Raw genomic sequence first — 17857 nt, forward strand, 5'->3', positions numbered from 1 at the left:
CATGGCCAGAGGCAGGAGTGCTGCGAGGGAAGTCTAGTTTCTGTTCCCCTGGGTGAGCATCCTTGCCTGGAATCTCTATGTAAGGACATGACTAAAACTGAGAGAAAGCCCTGGATGTCTCCTGCTCAGGCCACTAGGTGATCAGCCCATTCTCCTACCAAGGCCTCACGGGAGTTTCTACTACAAGGTTTTATACTAAACCCCTGGTTTCCAGAAGATGGGGCCATTTTCTGGGACTCATTACTGCTGTAGAGGGGGGTCTTCCTTCATTCTATTTCTTAAAGTCTCAATTATAAATTCATAATAAATACATTTCTCAGAATCCTCCTCTCCTGCCACTTTACCAAAGCCAACCGAATTCCTTTTTAAAATGGATACTCCTCATTGCCTTTAAATTTCAGCCTTTCATGTATGAGATGAGAGCCTGGAGGCTACGGACAGTATACATTTTGTGTGACCATGAGCACCCAGCACCCCAGCATTAACTGAGTTACAGCCCTTCTGAAGGGAGAAAGAAGTCCTCTGTTGAATTGTAAACACCTCACTTTTCTTTATTGGCATAAAGGGAGATCTGCCTTTCTCAAATATATGTAGTGAGGGATCTGTTAAAGGGGAACATTAATAAACTAGTGGGTGGCCAAGAGTAATAGCAAAGAAGACAGCAAGAGAAAGAATGATACACACACACACACACACACACACACACACGCACACGCACACACACCACAGAGGGAGAGGGAGAAGAAGAGGAAAAGGGGAAGGGAGAGGGAGAGGGAGAGGGAGAGAGAGAAAAGGAAGAGGAAGAAGAGGGAGAGGAAGAAGAAGAGAGAGGGAGAGGGAGAGAGAGAAAAGGAAGAGGAAGAAGAGGGAGAGGAAGAAGAAGAGAGAGAAGGAGAGGGAGAGGGAGAAGGAGAGGGAAAGGGAGAAGTAAGTGGGGGCGGGAGAAAGGGAAAGTGAGCAAGCAAGAGAAATACATTTTATTTTTAGTAGTTTTTAAAGAAAAATTTAAATAAAAAATAAAAATGATATTTTAAAAGATATGGTCAAGTAACACATATCTGTGTACTCCTTTATTCATAGCTGAATACTCTCCCCATGATAAGATACAGTTTCCTACTTCTTTTATTAGCTTAGCCATCTCCCTTGCCCACACAGTTACTGTGCTTTAACTGTCTTGAGCTTTCCTGAAAAATTTATGAGAAATCTTGCTGTATTACTAGTTATTATGTCATCACTAATAATTATTTCTAATTCTTATTGTTTATTTCTATGATTCAGTTACTGAGCAGGAACAAAGGTCAGTCTGGTTAAAGACAAAGGCTACATAAATAAAATTCCGTATATTTTATTCTTCACTGTTGCTGGCTGTATGACTTCAATTAGGTTTGTGAACTTTCTGTACTTTGATTTCTACATCTAAAATATGAATAATTTGTGGATCTTAGGATGGCACACACATTGAGTTAACTCTTACTTGGTGGCTTATGCCTGTAACTGACAAAAAATTTGAATGAGTCAGATTAGAATGATTAGAACATTGTTTGAAATTTGTAGATACTCATATTTTTCTACAATTATAAGTTTTTATACACATATTGCTGTCCTTGGATAGCCTTCTTGATAGAGTCTCCTTCTTTATCCTCTAAGGTTCAGTTTATTTTTTAATCTGTTTTCCCTAGTTCTTTTCTTCCCAGAAACTCTCAGACTTGTGAAGTGTCTGAGTATGTATACGCTCATTTTGTAGATTTTTAAATGTTGACTTGGGAATATAGCACTTTAGCTTCAGAGTTAATCTTCCCTCATCATGTTTAAAAATACAACGCCAGCATTTCCCATTATCTAATGTTGACTAAGAAGTAGCATCAGGACTACATCCATAAAGTCCCACTAACAGGACTTCCCAAACACGAACTGAGCAAGGCTGACACCAATGGATGTGCCAAGGCAGGCTGAAGAGCCACCAGGCTCCGACATTACACAAAGGACGATGGGCAAGTGTGGGAGGTTTCAGCAGAAGAGGCGATCTGGAAGGAACAACATACCAATTGGTTGTCCAGTGCTGTATGCTCAGCCCTTCTGAAAATATGCCTACAGTAACATTAGATGGAGTGACAAGATTGTATTTAAGAATATGTATATCCATTGCAATTATGTATATAATGACAATAAAAGAAAAAAAGAGGCCATGACTTTGAAGTAGAGTGGGGGAGGGGAGATGGGAAGGTTGGGAGGGAAGAAAAGGAAGGAAGAAATGTTGTCATTGTTTCAGAGTCTGAAAAATATAATTAAGTGAAAAGAACAAACTATGACATCTCTTCTTTTCCCCGGCAAGTGATATTTTTCTCTCCTTCCTCCTCAATGATCTGAGATTTCACTCTGATGTATTTCAGTGCCGAGGATCTTTAGATTCTTAGTACTGGGAGGGGTTTTAGTTGAAGAATTGATGTTCCGAATGGGTGAGAGTTTAAAACTCTAGTGAGATTTTGTTTGCACTGCTCTTGTTTCTCACCTCAGAGCAACAGATATGTCAAAGGCATACGGAGTGGAGAAAAATGGAGTTACAGTTGTAAAATTTGTTTTCGCCACTGCTGATTTGAAAAAATGGTACTCAAGAGTAAATCAATGCGTTTTCAGCAATTCGGGCTTTATGTCGGGTTCATTGATGCATTTGGAGTTGATTTTTGTAGTGTGATAGATATAGGTCTGAATAGAGACTTCTCAGCAGAAAAAACATCACTAAGAAATACCTTTAAACATGTCTAACACTCTTAGCCATCAGGAAAAGGAAATCGAAAACTATGTTGAGATTTCATCTTTCACTCAGAATTGCAAGATCAAGATAACCAACAAGAAATCCTTGCAAAGGATTTGAGAAAAGGTGACCCTCTAATTCACCGTTGGCGGGATTGCAAACCGGTGCCGCCACTCTGGCAATCAGTGTGGAGAATTCTCAAAAAGGCTAAAAATAAATCTCCTGTATGGCCCAGCTATTCCACTCCTTTGCAAATGCTCAGAGGACTTGTCACACTTCTCCGCAGCTTCCTGCTCAGTCACAATCATTGCCATTATCGTCGCAATAGGTAGGAAATGGACACAACCTACGTGACCTTCCACTGACAGTGGGTGATGTCGTAAACAAGCACTATGGAATCAATCCTGGACGACGCAAGTACATGGACACAACCAGAAAAATATTCTACTGAATGAGGTGACCCAGACCCTGAAAGACAAAGGCCTGGTGTTTTCTCTCATTTCTGGTCCTACCTCCAAGTCTTTAGATGAGTATATAGCCTGATGTAACCACAGAAACTGGGAAAGCAAAAAGGGAGCATGTGGGGGCTAGACAGGTTATGATTAGTGTTCTTTAGGGATACATTTTCCAGTGCCAAGTAGTCATCCCTAAACATGTAACCACACACACACACACACATACACACACACACACGCACACACAGCACAATAGGTAATGAATTTGAGAGAGTATAAGAAGTAAGAAGAGTTGAGAAGGAGGGAAGAGTAGAAACAATATGAGTACAGTACTTACGAAACTCTCAAAAAGTATTCAATTAAATACATGTAAACATATAGATCTAGAATATGATTGTCCAAAAATGGCTACCTTTCATCGCCTAACAATTTAAAACTTAAATCTATTAATGAGTACTATTAGATAATTCTATATTTATTTAGGAAAGTTTGTCTGTCTTTAATATCAATTTAGATCAAAGCTAAAAAGAATGTAATAGAGAAATTAATGTTTCACCTAAATTACAAAAGCTCCACATAGAACTAAAATAAGATTCATTCATTAATAATTAAATTTAAAATTTTTTATGCTTTAATATGAAGATCTATGTAAAACTAGAACCTAATTCCTGTGTTAAAGCAACCAGATGTTTTTTAAAAAGAGATTGTTTTGCTTTCTGTGGTAAACTAAGATAAGATCTTATGTTTTGTTTAAAAATTGTCTTAGATTTTCTGCTGTCTGCTTTTCAGCCTTTTGGCACCTCAGGAAATTGTCTTAATACAGTCACGGTTCACTTAAGTATTTATCTGGGTTGAAGTCTCTTAAATGACCACTTTATAAACAAATTATTTCAAATTTATTTTCGTATACTTAATGCTCTATGCATATGTAACTAGATACATGTATATCTGATACTTAAACTTTATAAATTATAAAAGATTTACAAAGTTAAAGGCTTATAACATTTGTCGATGCAAAAGCAAAACAACAAAACAAACTTAATTTTCATCTCAAAGGGAGTAAGAGGTAGTTCTATTCCGGAGCCATTTTGAGCGACTTATAGCAATCAGGCATTCCACACCTCAGTTCACGGGGACCTAGTAACAAAAGCTTACCTCATCAGCTGCTGCCAGTTATGTCAGAAGTACCAGGTATGGAGCATAAAAGGCCCCGGCCAGCCCGAATCAGGTACTCTCTTTCTTTCATTCCCTGTCTCGTTCATCCTCTCTGTCCCTCCGTTTGTCTCTGTCTCTCATGTCCCCACTCCAAGACGGCTTTTTACTCTCCCTCCTCTCCTAGTAAACCTCTTACACCAGATCTGTTCGAGTGGGACAACTTCTTAGCGAAACACCTTGGCCTAGCTGGCCAAATGTACCCCCCACGCTACCCCAGCCGCTTTATTCTAACAGTGTCCATAGCCTGCGAACCCAGATTTAGGCTACCTTGAATTCTGTGCTCCAATGTGCAATCAGCTTTATAGTTTTACAGAACACAGAAAGTAATAAATCAAAGCTACTTTAAAATTCATTGGTGAGTGCATCAGAGAGACATTTAAAGCAAGAAGGGAGAGGCATTCCTATTGTTCTCCAATCCGATGACATCATTAGCTTTCAGTTTGATGGAAGTGAGTCTGGTAAATTAATAAATTCCTAAGGTTTTTCTCTATTAGTCCCAGTAGGATAAAAATTCTGACACGGAGGTGGGCAACGAATTGCTGTTCTGGGGAGCCAAGGGTAGCTCAAGAAAAGATACTTAGCCTTTGGACTTGGAACATTCCAATCTTTTCACGTAGTGCAGTTCTAATCAGTCTCTGCAGGGGCAGCTTCTTCCCAGGTGTGGCCCTTCGTGGGTTAATAATGCAAAGCAATAAATAAATGCTACTGCTCAGCACAGGTGCTTCTCAGCAACAAGGTATGGCGGAAGGAGAAACAATGACAGACTACAGGTCATCCAGAGCCAGCAGGAGCAATTGGTGCAACGGGCCAGGAATGTGACCTGCTTCCCCCTGCCGCCGACCAGGCTGAATAGCTTGATTCAATGTCACTAAAGACAGAAAATACAAGAAAGCCCCATGAAGGCACCCTGGATGAGAGTGGTGACTCGTGGGCATCATGGATTATGGAAGATTAACAAGAAAATTCTTCCCTTGTACCTAACGTTGCTCTCTTAGAGAACAACAGATAGAAATGATGGAATCTTTTATGCACTATTGAACCTGGCTAACATTTTTTTTTAATTCTCTTACCTACTGACTGTGGAAGTCAACCAGCACCTGCTTCAAATAGACAATTCATGGGTCTGTGGAGGTCTTCCAACCTTGTGGAAAACAGGTTTCATTGCATGTACAGGGTAATTGTGACCCCCTAGTGTCTTACGGACTTAGAAAGGCATGTAAAAATTGCCACCAGATATCTTGATATATATGTGTTTAGTTTGACAAATAGCTACTTTCGTATTGCATATATAAAATATACATTGACATCACCTCTTGTAATACCTAGCACTGTTCCCTAAATTGTAAGAAATTTAACATTTTAGATGTCATCACTATAGGCATAATATACTAAACAGAAGTCTAAATTTTGCTTTAGCATGAGTTTATGTAATGATACTGATAGTTGCCTCTGTTTTACATTTGTTGAGCCTTGCTTAAACTATTCAAGCCTTCTAAAGGCTGACATTGTAAGGACTCGGCCAGTGAATTTGTCCAGAAATAATAGTTTTGGCTCACTGAAGCTAGACTATAGCGGGATTGCTAAAAGCCTGCAGTGAGCATTCCTCAGGAACCTGTAAAATGGGGTTTCTGCCTGCCAAGAAGAGACAGATGGCTCTCCATTGATGTATACCTTTTGCTGCATATCAAACCCACGCTGATCTCCAGGTTCCCTCAGTCCCTATTCACAAATACCTGCTAGGTATCTCACAGCACCAACACTAGCCCCCTGGCCCTTCTCACCTCCCCCATTCCTCCATGACTTTTCTAGCTCCTAGGTTGTTCTAGATCTATGCTTTCTTCAGGACGGCTTTCTGCCCCATGTCCCTGAGATTATTATTTTCTTTCTTGCTATCCTTGCTATTCTTTCTCCCACTGCTCTAGCCCTGGTCATGTCCAGTCTGTTTCTTTTTCTCTCAGCTCTGGACTCTTCCAGATACCGCTGGATGTTCTCTCTCTTACCCACAATAAAAGGCTTCTCCCTAATGGTGGTTTCTTTACTGCCCCCTTTCATACAGTATGTATTAGCTAATTGTAGATTTGTACCCAATTACTTAATTTTCAAATACGTTTTTCATTTTTTGGGTGTGTTCTTTATAAAGCGTTATAGACAATTATTGTCTGTTGCTTGATAGCTGGGTTTTGTAAACCCTTGCAACTAACTCGCTTTTAACATTCTACAGAGGCACAGCTTCTGGAAAAAGAACTCAAACAGCATTCTTGAGATGCTAGGACAGTATCCACAGTACAAGCAGATAGGACTTCAGGTATGCCTCACCTAGAAGCCATTTCTTCCACAGCTCAGTTTAAATGGACCCTAGAGAGTTTATTGGTATGAACTCCTTAGTGGTCACTTTCTTCCTCCGTGTTAGATTAAGTCAGAGCAATAGGATGAATCTTTTTCTGGAATCATCACACAATGAAGAACAAGCCGTCAGGTGGTTAATCAGCAGTGCTATCAGAGAATGCTTCTCAGAGACAATAGAGAGAGTTATCAGGAATAAATGAGTTATGCTGGACATGGAGCACTTGTCTGTTCCCATCATGTGGGTAGTTGAAGTAGCAAGGTCATAATTTTGAGACCTGCCTAGGCTTCAGGACAAGTCTTTATCTTAAGCCAAACAAGGTAGAGTTTACTTGGGCCAGCCTTTCTAAAAGTAACTAGAACTGAGGAGTTTTGAAAAATGATTCTATAGAAACAAAATTTTCAACTTGATGACCGGATTACTGGAAAAATGGATCCCAAAGATATAGAAACTTCCCTATTATTCTCATGCTGGGAGGAAAAAGAAAAGCACCAGACAGAAGGAAACTTGTCTTTCAGAAAGATTTTATACAGGTTTAACAACTTGTCAGACAATTTTGCAGGCTGAAACTAAAGCCCAGATGATAAAATATCACTGCTGGGCAGGATTATACTATGACTGAGTCTGCTTAGATGTGCGTAGTGGTTTGAATAGGTTTGTCTCCCATAAACACATGTGTTTGAATGTGCTTGGCCAATAGGAAGTGGTGATATTAGGAGGTTTGGCCTTGTTGGAGTAGGTGTGGTCTTGTTGGAATAGGAGTGGCCTTGGTAGAGAAAGTATGTCACTGTGGGTCTGCTTTGAGCTCTCCTATGCTTAAGCTTGGCCTAGCATGGAAATTCAGTCTCTGTAACTTTTTTTTTCAAAGCCTACTTTTAATAATGCTTAACTTAATTTAATGATACTTAATGCTTTAACCTCCCTTCTAGCCTATCATCCACCAGAGGTAGTGGAAAAGAAAGGATATGGGGGGAAGTGGATCTGTTTAGAAATTGGTTCTTTGGAGCAAATCTCGTTTGCATTGTCAGAAAATTAGCAGTTAGGTTGGTAGTGGCAAATATTTTGTGTACATTACCAGCAGTCTAGTTCAGTAGTGTTGGGATAGCGGCAGCAGTGGCACGACCTAGCAGGAACAGCCAGGCCTCAGCTCAATTGGCACAAGTCAGCAGGAAGGACCAAGGCCAATAGGAACTCAAGGAGTTCTTGACTGTGCCTCTCAGCAACGTGAAGATCAGCAAAGATCCAACAACTGTTGCAGCTAGATCTGCAAGCAAGCAAGCCCAAGCTTCCATCACTATCCGTTCAGTGCTAATTATACTCCCTCCAAATATCATATGTCCTCCATGGGTCTTGCCTCTGCACAGTCCGTCTGTCTCAGCTGACATCACTCTGCCAATCAGTCCCAGTCCTTGGAAGCAGCAAGAAATTGCAGCATTAACACCAGAAGGGTTTTGGTGTATTTCTCTCTATGGCAAACTCAACTATGAAATGTAAGGTGGACTAATACATGTGTATCATTAGCAAAGAATCCTTCATCACGTGTCCTTTCACGTGCTTGCTTTAGCAGAACATCCTTTCACCTGTGTCTGCTTCAGCAAAACACCATCCACCACAATCGACTTTCCAATGAAAGTCTATTTCTATTTCAGGTCTCCTCCTGGCTGCCTTCAGATCAAGATGTAGAACTCTCGGCTCCTCCAGCAACATGACTGCTTGCATGCTGCCTTGATTCCTGCTATGATGCTAATGGGTTGAACTTCTGTCGCTGTAAGGCTGTTGTTTTAAGAGTTGCTTTGGTCATGGTATCCCTTCACAGTAATAAAACCCTAACGAATACAATGTGCATGTCCTTGGACCTTTAGATAAAGTTTAATCTTATTATTTTAGGACCCCAGAGGATACACTAGGGAGAGTCAGTGAGTGTCTTTCTCCTCTTCCCAGTGTGTACACATTGAATAAATCTTGTTTTTATTCTTTCTATTATTAAAAACAATGTTACGGAAAAGGACACATGAATAAGTCATTGTGGATGTAATGTATTATGCATGAGGATTTAATATATATGCCTAGAGAATCATTAAATGTCTGTTCAGAAAATATGCACTGCTTAGGTAATACATTATGTCGGGAAAAGATAGTAGAATTTCTAGTTGGCATTATATATAAAGTGTGCTGAAATCTGTGATTAAAGGCTGACATTGGATAGAATATTATAAAGTAAATGAGTGAATGAATGAAATTTATTATAAAAGAATAACTTGGGATTGAGAAATAACTTACTTAAAAACACAAAGCCCAAAGTATTGAAGAGAAAAATTCATATCTTTATTACATAAAATTAAAGGAGTTTCAGTTTGGCCAAGTACACCAAAGAGCAAAGACACAGATTTGGAACACAGAAAACTAATAAGAAGCAATCAGTAAATAAATCTAAGTTGCTAAAACATCATAGCCTTGTACTGAACTATATGAAACAAGAAATGTCAATTGATGGAACTAGTTGAAAAACAATTTGATATTACTGTTTAATTATAAAACTGGACATTCATTAAAAGCATGACCCTTTGATTCTGTGCCTTGGGTAAAAAGCCAAGAGGAATCTAGGACTTGTGTAGATGTTTAACCGGAGGCATTTAAATTATCCATAGTAGTGCTACCCACCGGGAGAAAAATGAAAAGCTCAGTATAACTCTTGAGTGTTCAGATAGTCACATCAACTAGACTGACGTACGGCCAAAATGAAGGAACTACAGTTATTTGAATCTTAGCAGCATAATAAAATATTAGGGAGGCAAATGAATATAGTATCTTTATCAAAATAAAAAATTAAATGGTCTTTATTTAAATAATTATACTAAAAGTATGCAAAATTAAATATAAGAAGACATTTGCCATCCTTTTATACATAGAAATGAAAGTGGACATTGGTAAGATTCTGGGTGACTACCCTCTGGATGAGGTGAATGGTAGTGGGTACTATAATACTTTGGTGTAGATAATGATCTATGTAAGTTTTTGTTTGTATGCTTTGTTTTTCCAGTAATTTATTATGCTATTTATTAATCGTTAATTGTCCCTGGGGCTTCATCTGTTTCAGCCTCTCCATTGCTAGGAATACAAGCATGAACTACCTGGGTTCAACTGGGTTTTCAACTTAAAATTTTAGATGTTGTTTAAGACTCCTCAGACTCAAAGAACCACCATCTGGTTGCTATGCTGGACTGCAAACGATCATCCCGGCTGGCTTGTTGGCTGTTTATATCTTCTCAGAGGAGCCTGAAGTATTAGGAAACCCCCCTCTTAAGCATTCAGCCACCTTTTATCACTTGTGTAGAACTTTGCCCTAGCTTCATGCTTCCTCAGGGAGGGGCCAGAGTACACAGCCCAGAGAATACTAGGAAATGCAGACTCCATCTACGTGGCTAGGGAAAAGTCATTAGCCCTGCTCCAGAGAGGCCTATGTGGGGCAATTACCCATGCTCCAGTAAGTAACCCCACATCTATGTTCTGTAAGTAAGCCTAATAAACTCATTATTGGTGGAATTGTAATGTGGTTTGTCATTAGGACCTTATGAGGAGGGGTAGACATTGCTTATGCTTCCTTCAGGGAAGGAACTTAAGCAGTACTTGCCATAGTTGGCAGGATACTACACAACTGAGGATGAGTTTAGGAGGAGTGATACAATTGGCCCTTCTGTGGGGAGTGAGACAAACAACTGAAGCAAAGTTTCGTGAGGACAGGGTGTTTGCAGAGATTTTTGACATGATGATCTGTTCTTACAGTACTTCTCTGGAGGTAGTGGCAGGAAAATGGATAGTGGGATATGTAACAAGGAGGCCATGTGGGCAGGGGGTTGTCTGTGGAGGAAATCTGTCTGTGGAGAATGGCAGTCTTCCAGGTACGGTGTGGCATGCTTGCTTTATGGGTCACCCCAGGGTGTGTGGTGATGCTTTGAGAAGAGTCAAAGGTCTGGATCAGGTATTTTAAACTCACATCAGGGGCAGAGGCATCAACGAGCTGTAGAGGTGGCCTAACCATTGCTGTAAGCAACAAGAATTCTACCTTAGGTCAAGGAGGAATCCTTCAGGGAAACTGCAAGTATAAAGGAGAAGTTGCAGTAATAAGAAGATATGAGGCTAGCATTTTCAGTAGGCAAGCCTCCAACTTAGCTTGGCAGATTGGATAAAAGGGAAGGAGAGATAGAGGTGTTTGTTAGAATGCCACTTTTTATGGCAAGGGGTTCAACCCCCAAACCTGGAACCCATGGAAGGTATCACATAGTGATAAAGGGGCACTCAAAGGCAAACAAGAAAAGTCTAAACTTTTATTCCCAGAAAGGAAAACCCCATGAGTTAGCATGTAGTTGGGAGTCTTAGCAGTGGGCAAGGCAGACCATGGTAGCCAAAGAATATTCAACAATGGAATCACTTGAATTAGAGATAAGCTTCAAACAATGACATTGATAAGAAGGCAAATGGGGTCAGTCAGTGCTTCTGAAAAGGAGAAACTGAGCAATAAGAATTGCACGTCCTCCCTTGGGACAAAAGTGGCACAATCTGAGGTGATACAAGAAGAGTCAGGCCCTGAAGGACAGGCTCATTGGAACCATTAGAAAATCCTTGTGTATCACAGGTGGAGGGTCCCAGGTTTACCAGTATCCAGAAGACAACAGAGGAGGGATAGATGCTACTGAGAGAATGAGGTATGAGGAAAGCAGTGAACAACAGATTTGCAGGATCTGTCAGGACCGTGATCAACAGAAGCTTAAGGAAGAACTCGATTCAGCAAAGACTCTGAGATCGGTATGGAGCCTTGGTAGCTTTGCATAGATGGTGGCGGGGCAGAATCTTCATGAAGTAGGAAAAGCTTTGGCCGATCTAGCTGACGTAGATGAGGATGTAGAGTGTCTGTAGAGCAGTGCTTCTTAACCTATGGGTAGAGAACCTTTTGGGGATGAAGGACCTTTCCCAGGGGTGGTCTAAGATCATTAGAAAACAGATATTTACATTATGATCCATAATGATAGCAAAATTCCAGTTAGGAAGTAATAATGACAGTTATTGAATGGTTGGGGGTCACCACCACATGAAGAACTGTATTAGAGGATGGCAGCATTAGGAAGACTGAGAACCACTGCTGTAGCGTGTGAGAGTGAAGGAGATAAGGCATGAGAAAAGGACTCAGAGAAGGAAATGCACTGGGGGCACTCAAAGGCAAGTGTGGACAGATTTTGTATTGAGTTGCTCAGGGGGAAAAAAACAACAGAAAGCCAAATTCTGAGCTAATGAACTTCTAGAAGGTTTAAAGCTCAAAGGCGGTTAACTGGGGGGAGAATGGATAAAACAGTCAGGCAGAATCATAACTTTGCTTTGTTGTTAGGCCCTTTGGAGGAGGGGTAGACATCATTGACTTCTCCCCTATGGAAGGAACTTTAGCAACAGTTAAAGATTGGGTAATTCATGCTTTTTGAACAAATCAGACCTCAACACTCCACCCCACTTTATACAATAAATATAACGACTCCCAACAGAAATGTTGCACTGGAAAACATATTATTCTTACTATTTTAAATTATGTGTGTACGTGTTGTCTGTGTGTGGGTACATGCATGTAAGTGCAGATGCCCTCAGAGGCCAGAGGAGCCACATACTCTGGAGCTTGCATTACAGGCAGTTGTGAGTCACTTCTAGGGTGCTGGTTATTAAACTTAGGTCCGTCCAGATGATTACTATTTGGCCTTAACCACTGAGCCATCTTTTTAGCCCCATTGGGGGAAAATTGTTTCAAGGAGTTTATGTTGATCCAATAACCACTGAGATACCTGAGATATTTCTGATTCTGTTGTCCCTGGATAATATTTTGCTTTATTTTTCTGGAAATACCTCTTGGAATTTCTTTGTGATATTAACCAACAAAATATACTTTACTGTCAAATTAATATATGTTCTTCACCCAGAAACTACCAAAAGATGTGAATTGCTCTAGGGTTTGTCTCCCTTCTTTCCAATAGATGGTGAGTGATGGTAGGATAAGAAACCTACAAGCTTTTAGCCTGGTGTGGCAGCACGCACCTTTAATCCCGGAACTGCCAGCCTGGTCTGGGATGGACCTCCATGGTTTATGAGGCCAGCCTGGTCTACATAGTAGGTAAGAGGCAAGCGTGCACTTCATAGTGTAATACCCTTTCTTCAAACACTCAACAATAATAAAAGGAATTAGATAATCCTTAGAGAGTGTCGTTATTAAAAAGGGAATAGGATTTTTAAAATTTAACTTTACATTTTGTATTTAACTTTTTATTGATTCTTTGTGAATTTCACATCATGTTATCCCAATCCCACTATCTTTCATCTCTTTGTCTCTGCCCTCTGCCCTTGCAGCTCCCCCTCCAAAGGAAAAAATAATCTCATGTGGAAGCTATAATATGTGATAGAGTGTTCCACAGTACGGCCTTTTTGTCTACACATCACTTGGAAAATGTTCATTGCAATGAACCATTGGTCTGGTTCCAGGTTTCTGGCTCCTGCTACACTATCAATATTGTATCCTCACTGGGATTCCTCTTGGATAGACGGTTGTCCTGTGCCATGGAGATACTGTAGCTTTGGACCTATTGAACACCCCCCTTCATGAGCTCTAGAAGTTCATAAATGGGGTAGATGTTGGGGTTGGCCAACTCAAAGCCCTGGATTTAGGCCTAGGTGATAGCTGAGCTGGTCAGCCTGTCAGTTCCCTCACAACCACACCACCAGGGCAAGCTCTCTGCAATGTCAAGCTAGTTCATTCAATGTCACAGTGGGCAAGAGGCAGAGCCAGCTTTCCCAATCTCATATCCTCCTGTCTGGCTCTCCCATGCTCACTCTAGAAAGGTCAGCTCTATTGTACTGCCCAGTTGAGGTCCACTCTCTGGAATGCTGCAGTCAGGGAGAGTCTGGTCTAACTCTCCTGCTTGCCTTATGTGGGGAAAGATGAGGTGCAGGGAAGACTAGTGGAGGGCCAGGTCTCCCATGCTCATGCTCTTGAGGATAGCTCAGTTGTACCAGGGTCAGCTATACGGTCCTGCCCAGATGAAGTTCAAGGCCCCCTCTCCTAAGTGTTGCAGCCAGCGAGGGACAGGCAGCTCTCCTGCTCTCACAACCCAAGGGCCATCTCTCCTACCTGCTGAAGGTTGCTAGGGGGAAGGGGTCCTGGGTAGGACTTCTCTAAGGGGATAGGTTTTAATTTGAGAGTTAAAAGGCTAAAATTCCATCCTCAGTTGATCAATCAAGTTTATAATTTAATTTGATGTAAGCCTCGCTTTCCTATCCGTAAAATAGAGACAGTGATAGCTTTGCTGTATAATACTGTTAAGGATAGAATGCATTTGATACCTGAGCAAAGCATGAACGTAACAACTGATACCATTTATTACTAGACATGGCAAGAGCAGATGACCAGGCACCTAAATTCCTGTATTTTCTTTTTGTTATTGCGTGGGCTTGGGTTTTGATCTGTAGGTGGCTTCTTCTCTTTTATAGGGAGCCTTTGTGAGGATGAACGGTCTGCTGGGGACACTTCCATTTCTATCGACGTGCTCACTTTCTGCTTTCCGTTTATAATTGTTTTTAGCTGTTCTGCTGGCAAGCAGTATATTTGTTTCCCTCAAATTGTTGTATGATCAGTAGGAAAAAACAGAGTGGGCAAAATACGCCACTTAGTACCTTGGACGTTCACATTCAGGCTCCCGAATGAGAAGACCTGCTCTTTTTATTCAGAATTCAACCCAACAAAACCACACACACACAAAACAATTCTAAATTTAATCTACTTAGATCATGCATATATCTATATCTATATCATCTATATTTATATCTATATCCATATCTATATCTATATCCATATCCATCTATATCTATATCTATATCTATATCTATCTATATCTATATCCTTGCTTAGGAGTCTAGAGGTGAAACTTCTGATCTGTGGATCTGCAGTGTAACATCCATGGGGAATGGGCTGAATGCTATTGTGGGCCTTTCTAGCCCACGATGTGTTTGCTTCTTTATAGATCTAATTTCTCAAGTTTCACAATCTCCAATCCCAAACAATTCCTCAAGTATTATTTGTTTCGCACCTAATAACTTCGAATATGTAGGTGTTTTTTTTCTATTAGAAGTAACAACAAAAACAATTTTTTTTCTGACTCTGAATGAGATTTAGTTAAATGCCTGTTTAAGAATTGATGAGCAATTTAGCGGATTTAGGAGAACATTCTGTGTTATTATGTGCAAATACATACCATGCCTGGATCCCTATGTCATTAACCTGGCAGTCATTTCATGCATGGCTTCCCATCTTATTAAACTAGCAGTATGGAATATTTGATTTACTAAACTGATATGAATGACTTAGTGTGTTAATATAGGATATAATTTTAAGCTTCTTTGGAATAACTGTCTTTGAAGGAGATTCTCAAAAATGATAACATCCTTTGGACAGCTGTGCTCAGTCTCCAAACGTGTGTTTTGGGAAGCGTCTTCTGAGTGGAGGAAATGTGCCTGGATGGTTCTGTCGAACCATACACTAATTAAAACAGGAAAACCACTGCAAAACAGAAGGTTTTAGGATTCCGTACCAAGAATTCTTACAACACAGGTAAATAAATTTAGTAGAAACATTTTCTAGTAGACAGGCTGCGCGTGACAGTGTGTGACTGCTCGATAGTCTCCCGCCAGCTCCCCGGTACCCGGGTGTTCTGAAAAGTCTTTATAGCTGATCCCTCACCACTCTCTTCTCCAGCTTTTGTTGCCATAGCAGCAGTCACTGTCCATTGAATTTACAGTGGAAAAATGATGGGGAAGTAGATGCATGTTTGCGAAGTTGGTGCAGTGCCAAATGCAGCAGGAATTATGAATTCAGGATGCTGGAGTCTTCCGTTAGTGTCCATTTCAGCTGGCACCGAATGCTGCTCACATAATCACACACCACTCTGTCATAATTCAGACCAGCTGGATAAAATGAGACAAAAGGAAATTTGGCAGCCATGGAGGGGATGGTAATTTAAGAGGCTTTTTAATTATGCTTTCTGTGTTTTTCAATCAACAATACTTTAAAGCCTTTAGTTTTTCTTATAATAAGATTTCTGCATTGTTGTTGGGTTGGTTGTTAAGGAATTAGCCTGAAGTTTTTCACCAAAAAATTTTTTTTAAACACTAAACAGGGGAGAAAAAAAATCTAGAAATCCAAAAAAGAATCGAAAGAAAGCATTTATTGTAATCATCACTTCTGTAAGATATCTTGCATTTAAATTAGGTGGGTAAATTGCTTTTACTCGTTCAAAAAGGTCTGCTTTTGGTTTGTAGTCAATGTTTACCAGATACAACCCTCAGTACTTCCAGAGTTGTGATATTATGTTCTTCATGTTTTCCAAATCATGACTGTGTATCAGGGTTTGGGAGGTAGCAGAAGAAAAATAACGACAAATCAAACTGTTAGTGGAGTCAGAAAACCCAGTGAATAATCCAGGGAACTTTGTGGGCTGTAACATGTGATGGGCTTGTGAAACCATGAATACGTAAGAGAAACTGACTAGACCAAGAGGAGAGGAGAGATACTATGAGGAATCTTTTTTGAGAGAGGAGACCTCCAATTTTAGTGGCAGCATTTGCTTGACTTTTTTTTTTCTGGGACAAACATATAGTTGAAATAACCTGTTAATAATGGGGTTAGCTTATGGTGAGATGGTTACAACTAGAGAAATTCAAAGTAAAAGGATCATTGTTTTTGACTGAATCTTAATGAATATTTTTTTTAACATTGTTAAAAATATTTATTTTGATAGTCTATGGTAAGTCAGTACAGACCCCACTCTGCCACAGATGTGCTGAAATGACATTTTCTTTCTTATCCAGCCAGAATACACACCTTCCATATTGGATTGCCAGATGACCAAACGGTCCTTTATTCCCCAGAGTAGGCTTAAAACTGATGATTCAGGCAATCCAGGATCTTCACCCCTCGTAAATCCCAGGTAAATCACGAGAGAGATAAAGCCCCAGCGGATGGCAAATTGGCCGCCCTTGAAGAGCTGCAGCGGCCTCTGTGTGGCTGCTTTGCTCATCTTCACCATAGCAATGACGGGCCAGTGGGGTGAGGAATCCCCACAACCACGACCGAGTCCGAATCCTGGAAGGGAGAGGAGCTGCACATAATGAGTAAATTTTTTTTGAGACAGGTTCTCTCTACATCATCTTGGTTGTCCTGAAGTTTACTATGTAGAGCAGAATGACCTCAACTCAGAGATCCTCCAGTCTTTGCATCCTGAGTTCTGGAGTAAAGGTGCGTGCCACCATTTCTATCATGATTTTTTTTTCATTAAAAATGTTTATTTGTTGAGAATTTCCCACAATGTATTTTGATCATATTTTCCCCCTTTCCCAATTCCTTCCCAATCTGTCCTCATTTCTCACTAACAGCATGTTCTTTCTGTTTTTTTGAAAAGAGACATCGTGTAGTTTGATGTGTGTTTACCATCTACTCCTGAGCATGGGGATTGATTACTCTGGAGTATGGTCAATGCGCTCACTGTCACTTCACTGAAGAAAATGGATATTTTCCTCTTTCAGGAAGGATCACTTGCTGACAGCTTCTTGGCTAGGAGTGGTATTTGGTGCCTACATCCCTTCCTGAGTGATAGGGCTTTGCCTGAGCTAGCATAGTAATTATGTATGCTGTCATAGTTCGAGTGAGTCTGTAGTTATGTCTACCTTGTTGGATCTGTTAAACACAGTTCCTTTAAGCATCCACCACCTCTGACTCTGAGGGGAGGGGTGTGACATGGATATTCTTCTCAGGGCTAGGCACTCCACAGTTTTATATTCTCTGTAATGTGTCCAGTTGTGGTCTCTATTAATTACCGTCTACTGCAAGAGGAAGGTTCTTTGATGAGAGTTGAATGGTGCACTGATCTATAAGGATAGCAATATGTCATTAAGAGTCATTTTACAGCCATGTTCATTTAACAGAGTAGTAAGAGTGGGCTTTCTTCTAGGATCTCTGGCCTATCCAGTGCTCTGTTCTTGGCCTCATTAACAGAGCGTTAAATCCAATGA

General features: G+C 40.4%; 1 protein-coding gene across 1 annotated transcript; it reads right to left on the minus strand.

The window, feature by feature from the left end:
* Positions 1 to 5186: 5186 nt before the first annotated feature.
* On the minus strand, positions 5187 to 16875 carry LOC116913869 (mitochondrial import receptor subunit TOM7 homolog). The gene is made up of 2 exons (XM_032918163.1): positions 16671 to 16875; positions 5187 to 5290 (listed from the first exon to the last, which is right to left on the minus strand). The coding sequence occupies exons 1-2, from the start codon at positions 16873 to 16875 to the stop codon at positions 5187 to 5189; spliced, it is 309 nt and encodes a 102-aa protein (XP_032774054.1).
* Positions 16876 to 17857: the final 982 nt, after the last annotated feature.

The sequence above is a fragment of the Rattus rattus genome, chromosome 12, assembly GCF_011064425.1.
Source record: "Rattus rattus isolate New Zealand chromosome 12, Rrattus_CSIRO_v1, whole genome shotgun sequence".
Lineage (NCBI taxonomy): Eukaryota > Metazoa > Chordata > Mammalia > Rodentia > Muridae > Rattus > Rattus rattus.